Source organism: Canis lupus, chromosome 6, assembly GCF_011100685.1.
Source record: "Canis lupus familiaris isolate Mischka breed German Shepherd chromosome 6, alternate assembly UU_Cfam_GSD_1.0, whole genome shotgun sequence".
NCBI lineage: Eukaryota > Metazoa > Chordata > Mammalia > Carnivora > Canidae > Canis > Canis lupus.
In genome coordinates this window covers 25028953-25049157 of record NC_049227.1, presented here as the reverse complement: position 1 = coordinate 25049157, position 20205 = coordinate 25028953, and the positions used below count along the sequence as shown (strand labels likewise).

The following is a 20205-nucleotide window of genomic DNA, read 5'->3' as shown; positions in this document are numbered from 1 at the left end:
CTGGGGAAGGGGAAAGGGGCCAAGGGCAGCTCAGCCTGGTGATACCACTTGCCTGCCAGAGCATTCTTCACTGGTCCATCCACCGCCCCACGGATCTGCCTCTGCTGCCTCTGAATGCTGCTGTTGCTGCTGCTACTGCTGCTGCTGCTTCCAGGTCCCAGCCTGCACCAGCATAGGTGTGGGAAGGATCTGCCCTTTGGGGACCCAGGAATCCTGCAAGACTTCTCCAGCCCTTTCCAGGGATGCCCAATCCCCCATTCCTTCCAAGGAGCCCAGGAGCTCCATTCCCCAGTACTCCCTAGGGGTCCTCACTCACTCACCCTTCCCAGGGCCCAGGAATGCCTCAGCCTTGCCAGGGGCCCAGAGCCCTCCCCACACCTTATGACCTCCTCCTGCCATCTGGAGCCTAAGAGATGATTTCTACAAAGGCCAAGGCTTAACACAGGCCTGACACAGGAGTGACCTGGCTTGGCACCAGTGTTGTCATTAACAGCTGTGACACTTTTAAGGCACTGGATCTAGGAAGACACTTGCCCCATGAAGATGATGATGCTATTGTCCATAGGTGCTCAGCATGTGGCTTCCTCTTGTCTTTAGCACAGTTGCCTATGACACAGGTATGGACACTCCCATTTTACAGAAAGAAACCAGCCCAGGGTCACACAGCTGTAAGCAGCACAGCTGGATCTCAAACTCTAGGCTCCTGGTCCTGTCTCCAGGGCCATGAAGGGTTGCCTAGTTGGGAGGCTGACACTAGCTTTGGGGACACTTCTCACCCTTGAGTGATCTCACCTGATTCGGAGGCCCCAAACTCTGTTCACTGCTATTTCTTTCCCTGCCCCTGCTCCAGTTATAATCAGGGTGACCCTGGCCACCCTTCCTGGACTTCCCTAGTCTCCCTTATAGACTGGGCCTCTCTCCCATTCACTTTTGGGCTAGTCTGACTTCACCCCTTCTGTAGCTGGTGTCTCCTTCCTTAACCAGGACAGCCACACTCTGGGACTCTTGAGGCAGGCAGCAGCATCTAGACAGAATTGAACACTGTTCAATTTTGTTAACTTAGTTTTTTTGTTTTAGTTCACTTTTTATGTTTTTTTATATATATTTATGTTAAAGACATTATCCCCTATTTCAGCAGTGCTAAATGGTTCCTGTTTATAAGAAATCTACATAATAATAAAGTGGTGGTATGTGGAGCACTGATTTTCAGCTGCCTTGGGGCTGAATGTGTTGGGGAAACATTGTTAGTCTTATAGAGAAACAGTTTAGGAGAGATGATCATAGGGGGGTTGTCTCATTACCAGGGTCCCTGGCCCCTGCCCACCTGCTTCGCTCTCCTGGCCCAGCGCACCTGGCGCTGCCAATTCTCTGGATCGTCCCTGGATCCCCGAGGAGAGAAGATGATGAGCTTTCTCTCTTCAAATGCTCTCATTCCTGGAGGTCCCAGGAGATCCCCTGAGAGTGAGCTTGGATTATTTCCCCTGTGAGGTTCACAAAGTAAAGCCCAAGCTAATGGGCAGGAGGGTCACATAGACCTGTGACAGAGTTACCACTGTTTGAAGTAGTAAAATGTCTTCGTTGGTTAGGGATGATTTTGAGACCATACAGTCTTCTCACACCAGTATTCCAGGATATTCCAGCCCAGCAGACATTTTTTATTTCAATCTTATCAATGCTCTTAGCCTTTAGTTCCATTATAGCTCTTTTTCTTTGAGATTTCTTTACCAATATTTTACTTATGGAGATACTTCTCAATTTCTAAACATATGGGAATTTCTAGTTAGCTTTTTCTCAGTGATCTCTAGCACATTATATTACCAAAACAAGCTCTGTGTGATTTCATGTCACTGAAATATATTGAAATTTCCCTTAGGGCCAAAATAAATTTTAGTAAGTGTATCCTATGTGCCTACAGTTAATGTGTCCTGCACAGTGTTATGTGGATGTGGACAGATATGTAACACACAGATATATAGCTGTGGGATTCAGATGGTTCAATACCAAGATATACCATTTATGGGTGTTTTGTCTGCTTTAAGGTGCTGAGAGAGGGTTGAAACCTCCCACTCTGCTTGTGTATTCGATTGTTGCTTCAGTTCTGTCCTCCTTTTCTTTATATGTTGTTCAGCCAATGGCCATGGGACGGAGTTGAGAAAGGAAGGAGAGAGCACCCAGAAGAGGAAACAAGGACCTGGGTTGGGAGGGAGTAGAAGCCGGATGGTCTGCCAAGGTTGCAGAGGGACCTGTCATTGAGATGGTGTGTGGTGGGGCACCAGGTAGAAAGGGGCTTTTTAAAAAATGAGGTCACAAGGGGTTTCCATGCTGATCTACCAAGGGCAAAGGCAGCTGATTGGTTGAGAGTATAAAGGCTCTGGCTCTGGGTTGCTAAGGAAATGTTCAACCAGGGGAAGGCTTGGAGGAAGATGGATCCTTCTCCACTCCAATTCCTGAGAGTTCACTTAACTTGCTACTGTGTCCTGCTGACCTAATGATTTCCTAACCTGCTGATCTACTACCCTTTCTGAAACCTTCTCCCTCCCCTCAAGTATTTAATCTGACGGTGGCACTGTCCCATCCTTTCTTGTAACAAACACCTTCCCCAGTCCTATCCTTTGTTCGCATCCTCTCCCATCCCTAATTACCAACTTGTCCCCTTTCCCACTCCTCCGCACTCATCCCACCCCCACCTGCTCCTGCCTATCTCCACCTCCTCCCCCGTGCCCCAGTGCCCCTTGAAAGAACCAGGATATGGAGGTGTAGAGTCTGCTTTCTGGTTCCTCTTTTTTTTTTTTTTTAATATTTATTTATTCAGAGAGAGAGGGGCAGAGACACAGGCAGAGGAAGAAGCAGGCTCCATGCAGGAAGCCCGACGTGGGACTTGATCCCAGGTCTCCAGGATCACACCCCGGACTGCAGGTGGTGCTAAACCGCTGCGCCGCGGGGCTGCCCTCTGGCTCCTCTTATTCCTGTGTCCTGGTTGCCCAAACCCAAATGTGAGTAAACATGGCACATCAGTAGTGTCTTCCTTTTTTTTTTTAAGATTTATATATTTGAGGGAGGGCGGGGCACAGGTGCTAGGGGAAGGGTAGAGGGGGAAGGAGATAGAGAATCCCAAACATGATGTGCAGAGAACCCAAAGAGGGGATCAATCTCAGAACCATGGGATCATGACTTGATCCAAACCAAGACTTAACTGCCCAGAAGCTGCTGGTGATGTCTTCCATCCTGCTGGGTTCTTTCACACTGATTAAATAACAGCTTTTTCAGTCTCCTTGATGGGAACTTAAGGAGAACTTTAGTTCTTCCTGAAGATATTGAAGGGCAGGTTTTCTGGTCAGCCTGAAGGGGTTGTGGCCACAGCTGTCCACATCAAGTTCTGGGTCCTGTCTGTGCTGCTTGGCCCAAAAAGAGCCGTGTTGGCATAATGCAAACCTGAAAATACTAGGTTTATTGTGTCAAGAGGGAAGGATTTGCCAAGATACAAAAGCCACTGACCATTATGTCTTAAATAGGGAGCTTGTCTGGTATGTAAATTATATTTCATTAAAATTGTCTTTAAAAAATTTCAAGAACTCTAATTTATAGGAGCTATAGATATTAGACTGACTCCTGGAAGCCCAGTCAAGATCCTCCTTCAAGTCTTGTAAGTTTAGGGTCCATCTTATATGTAGTTTGCATTCCCATCAGCACATTGCTCATATTTGTGAACTTTGGCAGCCTGGGGAACAGTGATAACTTAAGCATCAGTGTAGGTACTCGAGTTAAAAAGTGAAATGTCCTTTGTGCTCTATGCTTCCTGGGTGGTTGACTTCTCATAACTCTGCATTCAGCCATTTCCTTCTGTTCTTGGAGGCTGCCCCCCAGGAACTCTGTGTCCCACCTGGATCATGGGGAGCCCTAGAAAGCCCAGCAGACACTAAGTGGCCACATCCTGCTGTGACACTTGTCATAGGAAAATCAGTAGGAATTATGTGATCAGGAAATGAATGAGGCATTGTCCTTTCTTTGGCCAAGTGTGTGCAGAGTGTTGATTTACCCAAGCAAAAAGGACCTGACTGTTCTTAGGAGTATCCGAATATGAAGAAATATCTGGTTCCCAGTGTGAATATGTCACTCTGTCATTAAAAAGCAAAACTGGTACCCTCCAGGAGAGAGAGAAAGAGACAGACAGGGAACACCCATAGAAATCAGTAGACTGAAATCTGGCATTGTGATGCCCCCAGATATGGTTTTCTTTTTTATAATTCCCCTGGCTATTCGGGGTCTTTTCTGATTCCACACAAATCTTAAAATAATTTGTTCTAACTCTCTGAAGAAAGTCCATGGTATTTTGATAGGGATTGCATTAAACGTGTAAATTGCCCTGGGTAACATTGACATTTTCACAATATTAATTCTGCCAATCCATGAGCATGGAATATTTTTCCATCTCTTTGTGTCTTCCTCAATTTCTTTCAGAAGTGTTCTATAGTTTTGAGGGTATAGATCCTTTACATCTTTGGTTAGGTTTATTCCTAGGTATCTTATGCTTTTGGGTGCAATTGTAAATGGGATTGACTCCTTAATTTCTCTTTCTTCAGTCTCATTGTTAGTGTATAGAAATGCCACTGATTTCTGGGCATTGATTTTGTATCCTGCCATGCTACCGATTTGCTGTATGAGTTCTAGCAATCTTGGGGTGGAGCCTTTTGGGTTTTCTATGTAGAGTATCATGTCATCGGCGAAGAGGGAGAGTTTGACTTCTTCTTTGCCAATTTGAATGCCTTTAATGTCTTTTTGTTGTCTGATTGCTGAGGTTAGGACTTCCAGTACTATGTTGAATAGCAGTGGTGAGAGTGGACATCCCTGTCTTGTTCCTGATCTTAGGGGAAAGGCTCCCAGTACAAAGCTGTGGTCATCAAGACAGTGTGGTACTGGCACAAAAACAGACACATAGATCAATGGAACAGAATAGAGAACCCAGAAGTGGACCCTGAACTTTATGGTCAACTAATATTCGATAAAGGAGGAAAGACTATCCATTGGAAGAAAGACAGTCTCTTCAATAAATGGTGCTGGAAAATTGGACATCCACATGCAGAAGAATGAAACTAGACCACTCCCTTTCACCATACACAAAGATAAACTCAAAATGGATGAAAGATCTAAATGTGAGACAAGATTCCATCAAAATCCTAGAGAAGAACACAGGCAACACCCTTTTTGAACTCGGCCACAGTAACTTCTTGCAAGATACATCCACGAAGGCAAAAGAAACAAAAGCAAAAGTGAACTATTGGGACTTCTTCAAGATAAGAAGCTTTTGCACAGCAAAGGATACAGTCAACAAAACTAAAAGACAACCTACAGAATGGGAGAAGATATTTGCTAATGACATATCAGATAAAGGGCTAGTTTCCAAGATCTATAAAGAACTTATTAAACTCAACACCAAAGAAACAAACAATCCAATCATGAAATGGGCAAAAGACATGAACAGAAATCTCACAGAGGAAGACATAGACATGGCCAACATGCACATGAGAAAATGCTCCGCATCACTTGCCATCAGGGAAATACAAATCCAAACCACAATGAGATACCACCTCACACCAGTGAGAATGGGGAAAATTAACAAGGCAGGAAACCACAAATGTTGGAGAGGATGCGGAGAAAAGGGAACCCTCTTACACTGTTGGTGGGAATGTAAACTGGTGCAGCCACTCTGGAAAACTGTGTGGAGGTTCCTCAAAGAGTTAAAAATAGACCTGCCTACGACCCAGCAATTGCACTGTTGGGGATTTACCCCAAAGATACAGATGCAATGAAACGCCGGGACACCTGCACCCCGATGTTTATAGCAGCAATGGCCACAATAGCCAAACTGTGGAAGGAGCCTCGGTGTCCATCGAAAGATGAATGGATAAAGATGTGGTTTATATATACAATGGAATATTACTCAGCTATTAGAAATGACAAATACCCACCATTTGCTTCAACGTGGATGGAACTGGAGGGTATTATGCTGAGTAAAGTAAGTCAATCGGAGAAGGACAAACATTATATGTTCTCATTCATGTGGGGAATATAAATAATAGTGAAAGGGAATATAAGGGAAGGGAGAAGAAATGTGTGGGAAATATCAGAAAGGGAGGCAGAACATAAAGACTGCTAACTCTGGGAAACGAACTAGGGGTGGTAGAAAGGGGGGAGGGCGGGGGTGGGAGTGAATGGGTGACGGGCACTGGGGGTTATTCTGTATGTTGGTAAATTGAACACCAATAAAAAATAAATTAAAAAAAAAGAAATCAGTAGACTTCTATAAATTGGCATCCACTAGATTCTTAGAGAAGGCTCTGGAAAGTCCCAGTAGTCAGGAACAACCCTTGTATTGAGGCAGAATCATCCCATATGAATACCTCCAGTCAAAACAGACTCTATTCTATCTCTTTTGAGGCTTCAATGGAGGAAATTCCTCAGTAGACTTTACTGAATTATTCCCATCCCTGGGCTGCATCTCCTAGATCAGCTCAGTTTTCCCTCCTTCCCTCGTCTCTGAGCTCTTGCACAAACTAACTTGTCTTGCATTTCCCACCTCCATCTGTACGTGGCCATGGTCTCTGAGAGCCTAGTGTTATTGGCCCCATTGTATATAATCTAGTTAAACATCAGCCACTGATATAAGCATCCAGACAGCTGTCAGATATACCAAGCTTGTCCATGACTGGGGATGTTTCACATGGTTAACAAGGTGACCTCTGTTTTTTGCATTTGATCCTTGTGTGGAATTCCAAGTAGCACCTGAAAGTGGATGTGACACAAAGCAGGAGTCAAGGATGATTTTGTTCATTTTGGGTTGTTTCCAGAAACCTATTTATGTACCTTAATCATTGGAGGAGAGAAATGTAAGTTGGTAGGATACTTGATTTTTCTCTTACATCTCTGGTGATGACATAAGGATTCACAGTGATTAAATTTTCCAAGAATGGGTTTACAGATGGGAGAAAAATTAGAAGGCCTTTTTTTTGTATTTCTTCATTTAAAAAAAATATTTTAAGTAGTAACCTCACTGAAATAAGGTCTTCTTAAGTTTCAAATGCCATAAAAACTTGCTTTCTTCAGCCACAATGGGAATGCTAAAAAGTTAGTTACACCCAAGTGTCAGATAATGTATCGCTGCTGCTAATACACTAGAATTACTCACACTGGTTTTCCTAATAATCTTAAAAATTGTTTTCTCTCCATTTAGTTAATTTACAGCAAATAACTGAGAAGATCATTTGGTTTAAGAAAGAAAACAGGAAACTTGCTGAAGGAATATCCATTTGGGAAAAGAAGGTATAGGTATTTTTTCAGATATTTTTTGTGATTTCATTTCAGTTACTTCCACCTCTGATATTTGCCCTATTGACCTATTTCAGGTGATCCAAAAACAGTCCCAATTCAAGATAAGCTTCAAAAATATAGAACACTGCCTCTTTATTTGTGGAAGGAGTCATACATTTGAAGATAATATATAGTGCTAGACAAACCTATTTTTGAATTCTGATTCCTTTTTCATATGTTTTACAGATCAGGGAAACAAAGAAACATCTTCCAGAAACTGAGAGGAAATATGTTTCTCTCTGATGAAGATCCTAAATTAAAGGTAAGAATCCCTTCTTTGCCTGAATTGTGTTCTAACAACAGAAATAAAAGTAATAAATTATTATTACTAATATTATTTTAAAGATTTGTTTATATGAGAGAGAAACAGTGGAGGAGGACAGAGGGAGAAGAGAGAGAGAATCCCAAGCAGACTCCAGGCTGAGTGTGCAGGCGCCTGAGATCAGGATTTGAGCCAAAACAATGAGTCAGACTCTCAACAACTGTGCCACCCAGGTGCCCCAAGTAATGAATTATTATTACTGATTCAATATGTTTTGTTGAAGGAGAACATCAAAACAGTTGAACAGCTTAGTGAAAATTTAAATGACACCCATCAGTGTGCACATACTAACATGCAATCTGAGAAAAAGAAGAATGTCAAGAATCAGGACAAGGTAAGAGTCTGTTAGTCTAATAGTCAGCTATTGAGTCTTATCATAATGTGGCTTAGGAAGCTTTTTGTTCATTGGGTGAGGTGAGTGCAGTATATTCACTTGCTGTTTATCATGGTTGAGAGTGGACATCTGGGTACTGAAATTCCCTCTGAACAGTGAGCTGGAATTTCCCTTAAGACCACAATGATGGGGATCCCTGGGTGGCACAGCGGTTTAGCACCTGCCTTTGGCCTGGGGCGCGATCCTGGAGACCTGGGATCAAATCCCACATCGGGCTCCCGGTGCATGGAGCCTGCTTCTCCCTCTACCTATGTCTCTGCCCCTCTCTCTCTCTCTCTCTGTGTGACTATCATAAATAATTTAAAAAAAAAAAAAAAGACCACAATGATGAGTTTTGCTATTTCAAGGACTAGGAAGTATGGTTTATTTTCACAGCTAGGTAATTATCATATTCAGCCCTGCCCTCTGAGATACGTAGAAAATCCCACAAGATATTTGAGCAATGAGGGCGACAGCTAGCCCAATTGTATGGTCGCTTCCTCTCTTAATGCTGAAGACAGAATTTTCACAGTGAATAGGGGAAGACACACACCCGTTAAGGAAGTCATTTGTGAGTCCTTTGATTTACACTATTTTCCACCTTCCTTACTTTCTCCATATTCTATTTATGCTTCAAGGACTTTGTTGCACTGCATGATCCTGTTTCTATTAGATGCACTCATATTGTTCTGTGATCATGATTGCTTGAATGTCTTTTCTTATATCTGTCTTAAAGTTGCAAGATGTATTCGAGGATCCAGAACTGAGAGTTTTGAGGTCCAAGAAATGTGATCTGGAAGGTATGTTGTTTTGTGGGAAGAAATCCCCATGTGGTGGCAATGAGTGTGCATTAGGAAGGGAAAGAATACTTTCCTGCCCTCAAGGTCCTTGCCCAGAATTCTTCTTCCCCATCACAAGCAAGTTCTCAGGTCATGTGCACACACAGAGAAGAATACCATTATTTACAGAAAGTAAAAAGGTCCTGGAAGACAAGTGCAATGCATTGAGTTCTGTGAAAACAATGAAGGAAGCAGAATTGAAACAGCTGAAGAAGAAAGTAGATACCTTGGTTGAAATGGTTGAATTCTATGAACAAAAAAGAATGGCTGCAGCAGAGTAAGATATTCGTATGCTAATTGTCACAAATACTGTTGTATGAATTTGTGTGGTGGCCAATATAGAAAACTGTCTTTCTTTTAGAATAGGATCTAGAGTATTTTTGCCAAATCAAATTCTACTGCTAAGTAGAATTGTCTGCCCTTCCTACCTTGATTTCTGGAACCCGCATTTTCCTTTCTCTTCAAACTGCTTGTCACACGTTGTTTGGGATAGAAGAGGGAAAATATCAGCATTAATCCCTTTGATACCTGGATCCCCTCTGGGTCTGTCTACATTGCCCTTTAGGTTTCAGTCTCATTACAAGTTCTTATCAACTGTGAATTAAGTCATTTTTCTTGTTCAGTATGAGACTTGGTTCAAGAATCTGTTGGAAAAAAATGGAATTCTCTGCAGAAACAGCGGAGGTTTCTTTCCGGAAAGTAGGTTGGGACACCGGCAGTACTGGATTGCTTCATCCAGTGTACGGTAGAGATCATTCATTGCAGGCTCAATCCCTAAGAAGGCTGGGGTATTCCCGTCCACCTGATTTTGTAGGTGTCACACTCCTAGGTCCCAACCAAGCCTGCAGTTTCACCAGGGCTTACCTTTGTTGGCTGACCCTGAACTTAACTTGTTTCCTCCTAAGCCTGTGCCCATAAAGTTGTTCAGCTTCTTTGCAGTTCACTTGCCTGTTCCCAGAATTTACTGATGAGTCCTGGAGAGATTGGTTCCACCTGCCAGGCTGGCTTTCTTTTAGGCTGCCTTCTTCTCCATCTTGTTCTCCTGTTTCTTCATGTGCTAGTTAGAAATTTGGTGCGTTCACTCCTGAACGTCCTCTCTTGTCTGGTTCCTCTTTTATCCATTCTCCTCCAGTTTCCTTTTTTTCTCAAGGATATCAAGACCTTAGAGTCCCTCATGATTGTTGAAAAATAAAACTATTCCTTCTCTTCACTGGAGACTCAGCTTTGTGTTATTCCTTCACACATCTGGGGTGGCGGCTGCTCTGACTCACTGGCATCTTATTTTTGTTCATTGGTAAGTTTTTTGAGAGGAAGGTACAGTGCCTTGACCACCTTCTTTCTTCAGCACCTTACAACTGAGCCACTACAATACAGCCCCCCCCATAAAACTTTGGCTGAAGGATTGCTTGAGAGACGCAAATGCATTTGTATTTTTCTGTGTAGAGCTTTTGTCTGAGTTTCTAAGAGTCTTTTTGCATGTGATTCTTGAGTCAATCAAGTGTTAGGTTGAAACTCTTTAAAAATCAACACAATGAACGAAAGAATGTGAGAGCAACAAGCCAACCAGGCTTTCTAGGCAATGCCCTTTGCTACCTTCACTATTAATGAACTCAGTCTACTGAAAGTAGGTTGACTCCATGCAGTTGATACTTTTCCACCTGAAATCTGTTTCCAGGAATTAACACCCTGACTATATGACAGCTCACATAATCTTATACTTCAGTACATATGCTAGCACAATATTCTTTTTTTGGGGGGGGGAGACAGTGCTTTGACCACCTTTCTCTCTTCAACACCTTACAACTGAGCCGTTACAATACAGCCCTTCCAGAAAACATTTGCTGCATGATTGCCTGAGAGACCAGACACAAATTCAAGTGTCTTTCTGTGTCTAGAGCTTTAGTCTCAGTTTCTAAGAGACTTTTTGCATGTGATTCTTGAGTCAATCAAGTGTTAGAATATGAGCACAACACAGCCAATCAGCCTTTCTAAGCATTGCCCTTTGCTACCTTCACTATCAATGAACTCAGTCTTCTGAAAGTAGGTTGACTCCATGTGGTTGAGAGTTTTCTACCTGAAATCTGTTTCCTGGAGTTAACACCCTGACCATGTGACAGTTCACATAATTTTATACTTCAGTACATATTGCCAGCACTAAGATAGGCTTTTTCCTCCACTGGGATGTTCAAAGAGGAGGCAGATGTTGTACTTCTAAACCCTATAGATGACTGGGAGTGAGCTTCAATACTAATGAAGCCATATTCTGGAAGGCTTTCTTTTGGGCTGATTGTCCAGGCACATCCTTGGCCTGAGAATCAGGGCTCCCCAAGGAGGTATAGGACTAATGATGATCCCCTGCTTTATCCTAAAGGGTATAGTTGGTCAGACATGGCTTTTCACTTTGAATTGAAATGAGCCTTTACCGTCTCAAACAAAAGACCAACTCTGAGAGGGCACAAAGTGTAATTTTATTTGAAGACTTAATGATGAATGAATTGAAATAGAGAATATAAAGACAGCTCTGATTGCAGGGGACTTGGCAGCAGCCAGAGTTTGGTTTTCTTTAACCCTAAATGGGGCTTTCAATTCATTTCTGATTGTGCTGTCAGTCTGTGTCTTTATGGGGGAGGGAAGAAGGGACATTCAAATCTAGGCCATCAAGAGTGCTGGGAGGAAAAACTGCAGAACTTGTGGGTCTTGGCTACTGGACTATGTAAATACCTTTCCCTTCTTAGGAAACTGGAAAAGACACACTATGAACTGGTGGCAAAGAAGAATCAATTCTCAACTAAAGAAGAATTTTTTAAAGTAGCCACAGAAGAAATAGACAGATACAAGTGAGTTCAGGTATTAAATACTAGGGCCACCTGAAGACTCTGTTCCCATTTTGTTTTAAACCTCTGTACAATGTTTAGACTCAATTAACAAGTAATAGAAACAAAAATTCAGAAGACATATCCAGAGAGAATAACAGACGTAAAAACAGAAGTTTTAGAAAGAACAATACAATTATGTTACTAAACATATCCTGATCCCCAGCACTGGCCTGATGCTGTGGAAACTACATCCACACCAGTGTCCCTGGGGGTGGTGTAAATTGTCCTCATTTTAGGAAAGCGTTTGTTGTAGGTTAAATCATACCCAAAACACAGTAATGCCATCTGACGGCCCTGGTCTTTGCCACCCTGGGAAACATGGTAAGGATAGAACTTAAAGGAGAGAAGAGATTTACGACAAAAGACACTTGCCACAGGATAAATTAGGGAATGATTGAAGACAGGTAAGGAAATTATATCAACTCTGAACCCTGCAGGTGTGGGAAAGTGAGTAAGGGAAGGATGTAACAATAGCTTTGATCCAACTGTACATTTATAATCATGTGATAAGTGTTTTCCTGTGTCAGGATAAATTGGATGAGGGGACAGATAAGAGGAGGATGGCCACATGGGCCAGTTATTTAAAATCCTATCCAATAATGGGCTTTATCTGATGAAAGCTATTGTAACTCACAGGCAACAAGTCCAAGAAATGCAAGAACAGCTGCAGGAGTCAGAACTGACCTTCAGACACCAGGTAACCTGAGCTCTGCCCACTGTGCTGAACCCTTGGCACCTCCTGCAGGAGACAGCAGTGGCTCATCGAGTCCCTAACCACGGGCTTTTGGTGTGCTGGCTTTTTCAGATAGCAATTCATGAGAAGAATGCTCAAGACAACTGGGTAAGTGTTTGCTTTTTCATCCTTTTTGTTTGGTGCACAGTCTGGCACAATTGAAGGTGGAAGCGTTTTTCTCCCCCAGGTCAAGGCTCAGATTTGGGAGCGGGAGATAGCGCAGCAAAGCAGGGAGAATGCCTACTTGAAACACAGGTAGGGAAGATTGATGGACATTGTCACGGGTGTTTGCGGGAGGACAGCTGTGCTGTTTAGTGTCAGGAGAGGTGGTGGTGTTGTGATTCTTATAGATATCCATTATCTGTTCAAGACTAGCCATACTAGAAGGAAAGATGCTGCCTGAGAGACACAGGAGGCAGGAACTGATTCCGGGAAGACCTGAGATGCAGATCCCTCAAAGGAGAGGTAAGGGGCACTTTGTGAAGTGCAGCAGCCCAATTGCTGCTATGAAACCACATGGCATCCTTCCAGGTTCTGTGGGTGATCGCTGTGTGTCCTGAAGAGAATCACAAGCGCTACCTAAGGACAGCAGGTTATCTGAAGGGGTAACAGGAGAATATTTTCCTCAGGTGCCCCCAGGGAGCAGGGCACCTGTCCCCATGACAGTTGGAGCTCCTGCCCCTCCCCTGACTGAAGACCCTCCCACCCTCTCCCTCACCCCAACCTGAGGAAATGTACCTGGAGGGGTGATGGTCCTGAGCTTCTTTCCCACTTTGACCTAGTGATGAAAACTTTTTTTGTGGAAAAAAAGGAATATTTTTAAAAGACATTTATCCACTCTTTATGGAGTTTATTTCATTTTGGAATCTACAGTACTTCATTCATCAATTCATATAATTTTATTCCTTTAATGTTATCAGTAGAATACGATAGCTTTACTGCTTAATCCACCTATTTTTTCTTTGTTCATGACTATATGATTGTCTAAGTACATTCCTCAAGTATTTCTATAGTGGCCAGTCACATATGCTAGGCCTCATCTGTAGACTGAAATACTGAACCATCAACCTGTGGCCTGAGAAAAGAATGCATGCCATTCATTTGGAGGGTGCATTGATATCACCCACCCATGGCTATTCTCAGTTCAATTAATAATCTATGAAGAAAACATGATTTTCTTTGATGTGGCTTGCTCACCGAATTTCAGTGTTGATTTCCAGCCAGTTGTACCCTGTGCTGTCCTCTGTTGGTTGATTCATTATGAAAACATGGGAACCAGGGCTCTGTAGTGTCTCTCTCACATCAGGTTATGGTATCTCCTTTAGCAAAGGAGTCACTTGTGCACGGGGTGTTATTCTGTATGTTGGCAAATTGAACACAATAAAAATAAATTTATTATTAAAAAAAGGAGTCACTTGAGTCATGTGGGAAGCTGTCTATTCTGATAAGGGACTGAGTGTAAGAAAGAGAGCAAGATGGGGGAGGAAGGCATAGAGGGTACGCAAACCACAATAAGCCTCCATTCTTTGTCAATTTCAGAATCTAGACCAGTTCCCGAGAAGAACAGCAGCACCATCCCTAAAAAGAACCCAGAGATGGCTAAGGTAAATGCTGTTGGTTTTCAGTTGTAGCCATTTCTGAAAGATGTCTTGGCCTTGTCTGTTCGTTGTGTCCTGTGATCTGTCTAAGGCATGTTCGCCTTTCAAAATGCAAGCTGTTTACCAAAGAGCCTATAGGCTTCTCCATTAGAGATCCTCACCTTAGGTGGTACCTCCAAAAGCTACAGATGCTTAGAGATGTATGACCGCAGGATGCATACCGTGTGTGTGTGTGTGTGTGTGTGTGTGTGTGTGTGTGTGTAAATAAGTCAAGGTAGGTGACATCTCACTCTATCCTGATATGCCATCTGGCTGTCTCTTTGCTGTTTGCTTTCATGTGGAAGTGGTAGGTTGCTAGTTTTGGGGTTAGGAGACTAATGTGGGGCAATGTCTGGGGTAATCCCCACAGGTGGAAAATGGGAAAAACCATGCCCTCCCTGGCACTCTGTGCTACGTGCTTTGGGCAGATTTGAGTGTGTATAGAGAAGGTGGGTTTGCTACCTCATGTGCATTCCATCCATTGGGTAAGGATACAACCCAGTATTCCTTCAGGTGACCCCTGGGTGAGATTATTATGAACTCTGCCAGGTGACATAGGTGTAGTAGAAAACATCCACAGGACCAGCAGCCGTGAAGAAGGGATACCAGTGACGACATGCAGGCTCAACCCCTCACCCATGTTTTCTGTTGTGTGCCTGTGAACGGGTGGTCATGTGGTTTGGGTGGCTGTGCTGGCTGACAGGGTCTCCCCTGACCTACCATGGGAGTTTCACACCTACTCTCCAGACACATTTGTTTGCATCCAGTGATGTAGAGTCAGCTCCTCGGTGGTCTTTGGCACTGAAGGACTCTGCACTTGCTCTGTACCTAAGCTAAGGAGCATTCTGATCAACAGTGATGTAGATCCATAGAGCTGGTTCCCACTAACTTGTAGTCGTGTTCCTCTCAGAAAGCACTTTTCCACATCTCCTGCTGGACCCCAGAAACTCCCATCTCCTCAGTGGTGTCTGTTGCCATGGACAGCCCTTGTAGCAATAGAAGACCCCTTGTCAGGTAGGGAAACAGAGCGGGGTCAGGCAGGGGCTGGTGGATAGCGCTTTGACCCTTAAGGGGCTGTATTTCCATATTTGAACATTGGGCTTCTCATTGCTTCTCGTTGTATTCATTCTTACTGAGTATATACATAATAAGCCTCTGAGGCCTCAAGGAATGAAGAGAGTGAAGTAGGCCTGGCCACACTTGCCTGCCTGCCTGTCTGTGACATGCTTTTTATGAGTCATTTGTTGTGGCCACTGTTCAACTGGTAGGACAAGACACCTTGAGGTCCCGCCCTCTGAGAGATGGTTGGTGATGTGTGGTGACACTAACTTCCTTCCTTTGGCATCCTTCAGCTGCTCCGGACTGTGTGGTGGCATTCGGTGGAGGTCTAGGGTTTTGTGGCCCTAGTGCTCTGCTCTCCTGAAGCTGAGAGTGAACAAGGGTCCAGGTGCTGATACTTGTTTCATTGGGTTTCATGTTCTGCTTCTGTCTGTCATAGCAACATACCACTGATTTCTGTTCTGCAGAAACCTTGTGGATACAAGATCACTTCCTGCTGTATAAGGCCCATGTGGACATTGTACCCCACAAGTCCCCTTTCATCACCTTCCTGGGGCCCTGGGACACATCTCCCTCCACCCTCCCATTGGCTTCTGGGTCCTTATTCTGCACCCAAATCTACACCCAGGATAAGACGATATGAAACATATGAGTTGACTTATAAACTGTATTGTCTTCTTTCTTATCAGGTTGGTAGAGCAAAGGCAGAGTTTGTGCTGAGGGCCTCACAGTGCAAGGAGAACTCTGGCTGAGGACATTGTAACATTCTAGAGTTTCTCAGGATATTCATGGGTTGTACTTAGCTATTTCCACACACTGAAGAGTTCGGTGGAACTGGGTCAGGCAGGAAGTGTCTCTCTTGCTGAATGGCAGACACATTCATTATAGTCATGTCCAGAGTCCACATTTGTTGTTCTAGAATGGATGAAACACATCTCTCACTTCATGTTCAGCATGTTGAGTTTAATCTGTCATTTGATTAGTTATAAACCCTTGAAGCAGAGCTGTGGTCCCCTCATTAATCATTAGAGTAGGGGTCTCCCCATTGTCCTCGGCAGTCAGTCGGTACTTGTGGGAAACCCACTTGTCCCACAAGGGAAGTGAGAATGAGAAACAGTGGCACATACAGGAGGCAAGTATGGAGGGCCTGTGTGAATGTTTCTCAGTCACTTCCAATTGGATAAACTTCCGACTTTTCTATGGTGTTGTTCAGATATAGATGCAGGTGCATCATCTGTAAGGAATAGCAGGACCCATGCTGGCCTCACGTGTTATGGGAATTATGGGAATGTTGCTAAAGACATTGCAACTTTCTTCAATTGCTCAGGAGATACAGTATGTGAAGACTTTGTCTTTTAGTCACACTGAGATGGTTGGCAGGTGCCTTTCTGGGGAAGGAGAGCTGCTCTTTACTGAGTGTTGGGCACAGCAGGTCGGGGTGTGCACATTGTACAGAGACAATATTCTGTACTCTGGGAGGGACAAGGCCCACTCTCAACTTTAGGAATTTAAGGTGTCTGATAGAAGGGAGGTACACATTAATTAAACATCAGAGTTGTTGTGTTACACATAATGGAAGCATCAGCAACATATCTGAAGGACAAGTGAGGGTGCCCTGGATCCCACAGAAATAGGAGGTTGTGGATAAGAAGAATGGAGGTGCTCAGGGGTGTGGATTGGCCGCCTTCAGCTAGAGGAGCAGCCCTTTCTGGCAAGCCAGCATCTTGAGAAGTGAGTGTGAAGTCATCATGAGATACAAACCCAGTCTGTTCCATCACACAGAGTGGATAATGCTATTATTTGTATCGAAATGTCATTGTTGCCATAGCTAATTTATAATCGATAAAGACTGTTGTTTGCCCTGAATTTCTGAAGGTACTGAACTGTGTGAAGGAATGTCATGGAGATTTGGGAAGTTGAATTGGGTCTTTTGGGAGTCTTATCTGCCCTAATTTGTGTGTCCTAGTGAGAAAATGTGAGGATTGGACCTAGATCAGCTGAGTGACTGATTGGCCTTCAGCTTGAGTCACACCCTTAGTGGGGGATTCAGGGTTGACCAGGAGCCACACTAGCTTGAGCCCTGTCACTGCCACCTCTGCATCGGCTGTCACCACCCTGTCTGCAGCTTTGCATCTCCCTGAACTTCCATCACAATATCCTGTGGCTCTGCCTCTGTCTTGGCCCTAGTACCAGCTCTCAGTGGGGCTTACTCAGAGCCACAGCATTGTTATCTATGAAATGGAGACCATATTGGTTTCTGAGGTCATTAGAGGAATAGGGGTTGAGGTACATAAAGAATGTGCACCTGGGTGGGTCAGTCAGCTAAGCATCTGACTCTTGATTTCTGCTTAGGTCATGGTCTCAAGGTTCTGAGATCAAGCCCCACATTGGGCTCAGCACTGAGTGTGGAGCCTGCTTGGGATTCTCTCTCTACCCCTTCCCTGTTTTCTCACAAGTTTGCCCGCCCTTTCTCTTTCTTTCTCTCTCTCTCAAAGAAAAAAAAAAGATTATGCAAAATAATTGGGCTGTTGGCCACTCTCCCTTCTCACTGTTTACATGAAAATAGATCCATGCAGATAATCATCAAAAAATGTTCATTAAGTCCCTGAAACTACCACTAAGGGTATAACACCTCAGCCCAGAGATTGGCAATCCTCATTTCAAAGATAAGGCAAAAACCCTCTTTTTTTCTATTAACTTACAGGTCCTAGCCAAGAAGATAGTAAAGGGTATTCATGAGAATACGTACATTCAGAGATTTATATCAGAGCTGTGATGAAAGTTATTTTCTATAATATAGATTCACAGAGGCAGCCATATCCTCAATTGTTCATTTAAGGCCTCACATATACTGTAAAGGCAAAATGCATATAGCAAAACAGAAGATCCCATTGAAATAACCCCAAACCTCTTTGCCTTACAGGATTGTTTCAGATTTGAAGACTTCCTGGAACAGTAACAACCTGGCTGTGCAGAGAGCATATTTAGAAAAGATGTCAGATCTGCCTAAGGGTCAGAGTGTTTCCCCTTCCAATCCTGTCCCCTGTGCTTTGTCACTCCTGTTATCCTCCTAATAAACCTTTCATGGTTCCTTCTCCATGTCAGCGTCTGCTTTCACCAGGACCTACCATCCCTCCCCTTGAGGGCATAATGTGAATCCTGCATACACAGTAAACAAACTGGCAGAAATGGTGGTGATGGGGGATGGCCACAAGATTACCCTTTGTGGGATCTTTACTGAAAAAGGCCCAGGAAAACTTCGGGGGAGGTGGACTCATCTAGTATTTAGATCTGTTGGTTGTTTTATTTACTGTTGGTAGATGCTCTTGAGCACATGTCTCCTGCTGGTTTAGTGGGTATGAAGTGATCAGCAGGACAAGTGTCTGTCCCCAAGCAAGTGGTCTATTGTGATGGTGAGAATTGAACAAAGGGTCAGGAGTGGCCCTGGAAACCCGGTGAGGAGGCCCTGCATTAAGGCAAGTTTTGTGCACTGGCTTCCCCATACCAGCTGCGCCCAACAGAACAAATCTAGGTGAGCTCTGAGGGAGCTGACAGTGGCAGTTTTCCTGGTAAGACCCACAATCTTCCCACAGTTTCCTATGAAGTAATGGGCAGGGAACAGGTCAATGATGGGAGACCCATTGTTCCCCCACCATGCAGGAGAAGATGGGGAAGTTGGGTGTGTGCTTCTGGATCTTTTTAGGTCCTCCAGGCCAATCCATTCTGCACCAGAGCTCCATGATCCTGCGGAGCCCTCCTTTCCAGGCTGTGGAGGCAGCCATCCTCCAGCAGCTTTGGGGTGATGGTTGGGACCACAAAGGTGTTAAGGTCTGTCTGTCCACATGCTGTCCAGGGGTGACTGGTGACCTCACTGCTGCAGCCAAGGTCAGCCTAAGCAGCCTGGGAGCAGGCTGTGGACTGAAACATGGCAGGAGACCAGGAAAGAGAGGAGATGTGGTTCCCTGTTGTCCTAGACAGGGCTACACAGAGCAGAAGATCTGAGGGCCTGAGGAGAGACAGAGACTGTCAGGGAGAGAGACAGTAAGTGAATGGGGAGGTGGTGGTGGGGGCAAGTCCTAGAAAGTGAGAGGAAGAAAGAGAGGAAGACAGGGTAGGGAGAAGCAGAGAAAAGAGGAATTACAAGGAGGAATGGAGGCTCCTGGTCCAGGGGTGTAGAGGGGGAACCATGGACGAGGATGGAGGGGTCTATGAAGGGGATCTGAGTGTTGGGACCAGTAGAGGCAGGAATTCTGGGCATCAGATTCCCTGAGCCCACTGCCCCCACCTTCCTGGGGCTGAGCTTTGCAGAGGTCATTTCACTTGGGAAGATGGGAGCACCTCCTTTGCATGGATTTGTAGGGGCCCAGCCTCAGGATCTGTCATAGAGAGAGATGGCTTGGCTGGAGCAGAGCGCCCTCTCTGCCTCCAGCTGAGGGGCCAGGACCTTGAGCATTGCCGGGATTCCCAGGACGGCCAGCAGAGGGCGCGCGCGCGCCACCCCCAGGGAGGGGCAGGGTCTCTGCGTGCGCAGCCACGGCCAGCAGAGGGCGCGCATCGGCTGCGCTGACCCAGGGCGCCTCAGGGCGGGAAGGGCCTGTGCAGCCACAGGAGGATCCAGCCCAGTGCGCTGCAGGTGCCTCAGGACAGAGAGCCAGAGCTGCGTTTCCAGCAGGTTCTGCCGCCCGCGCCGGGGAGACCCTGGGGCCTTTGCAGCTACTTGGCGTCTCCTGAGGGACGAGCGGGACAGAGGCTGCCTTGCCGGGCCGAGTGCTGAGGAGGGGCCTCTGGGGGGCTTCCCCCGGGACACGCTGGTCAGTGAGTGAGCAGCACAATCCCTTGTGTTTTCTGGGCTGTTCCCGTCGTTTGGTCCTCATTTTCCCTGAGGGTGTTTGAACAAGAAGTATTTTACTCAGGGATCCGTGGATTGGGGGGCCCCTCGACGCCACGTCAGAGATGCTGTGGTTGGTTTATTACAGATGCAGGCTTGTTTCTGGGGAGAAA

The 20205-nt window shown here is 44.9% G+C and overlaps 1 protein-coding gene across 6 annotated transcripts; it reads left to right on the top strand.

Moving 5' to 3' along the window:
- Window positions 1–484: 484 nt before the first annotated feature.
- Window positions 485–18303, top strand: LOC106557520 (transport and Golgi organization protein 1 homolog). Of its 6 annotated transcripts, none has more exons than XM_038540188.1 (14): window positions 485–617; window positions 7229–7317; window positions 7552–7627; window positions 7911–8021; window positions 8797–8860; window positions 9029–9176; window positions 11635–11736; window positions 12412–12472; window positions 12581–12616; window positions 12696–12763; window positions 12879–12973; window positions 14048–14112; window positions 15056–15159; window positions 18128–18303. In XM_038540188.1, exons 3-14 carry the CDS (start codon window positions 7595–7597, stop codon window positions 18276–18278), a joined length of 1038 nt encoding a protein of 345 aa, XP_038396116.1. In that variant the 5' UTR covers window positions 485–617; window positions 7229–7317; window positions 7552–7594; the 3' UTR covers window positions 18279–18303. The 6 variants fall into 6 exon arrangements, with proteins under 6 accessions (XP_038396116.1, XP_038396118.1, XP_038396119.1 ...); XM_038540187.1 differs by lacking the exon at window positions 485–617 and adding an exon at window positions 2370–2993; XM_038540189.1 differs by lacking the exon at window positions 485–617 and adding an exon at window positions 2370–2993 and having other exon boundaries at window positions 7229–7323.
- Window positions 18304–20205: the final 1902 nt, after the last annotated feature.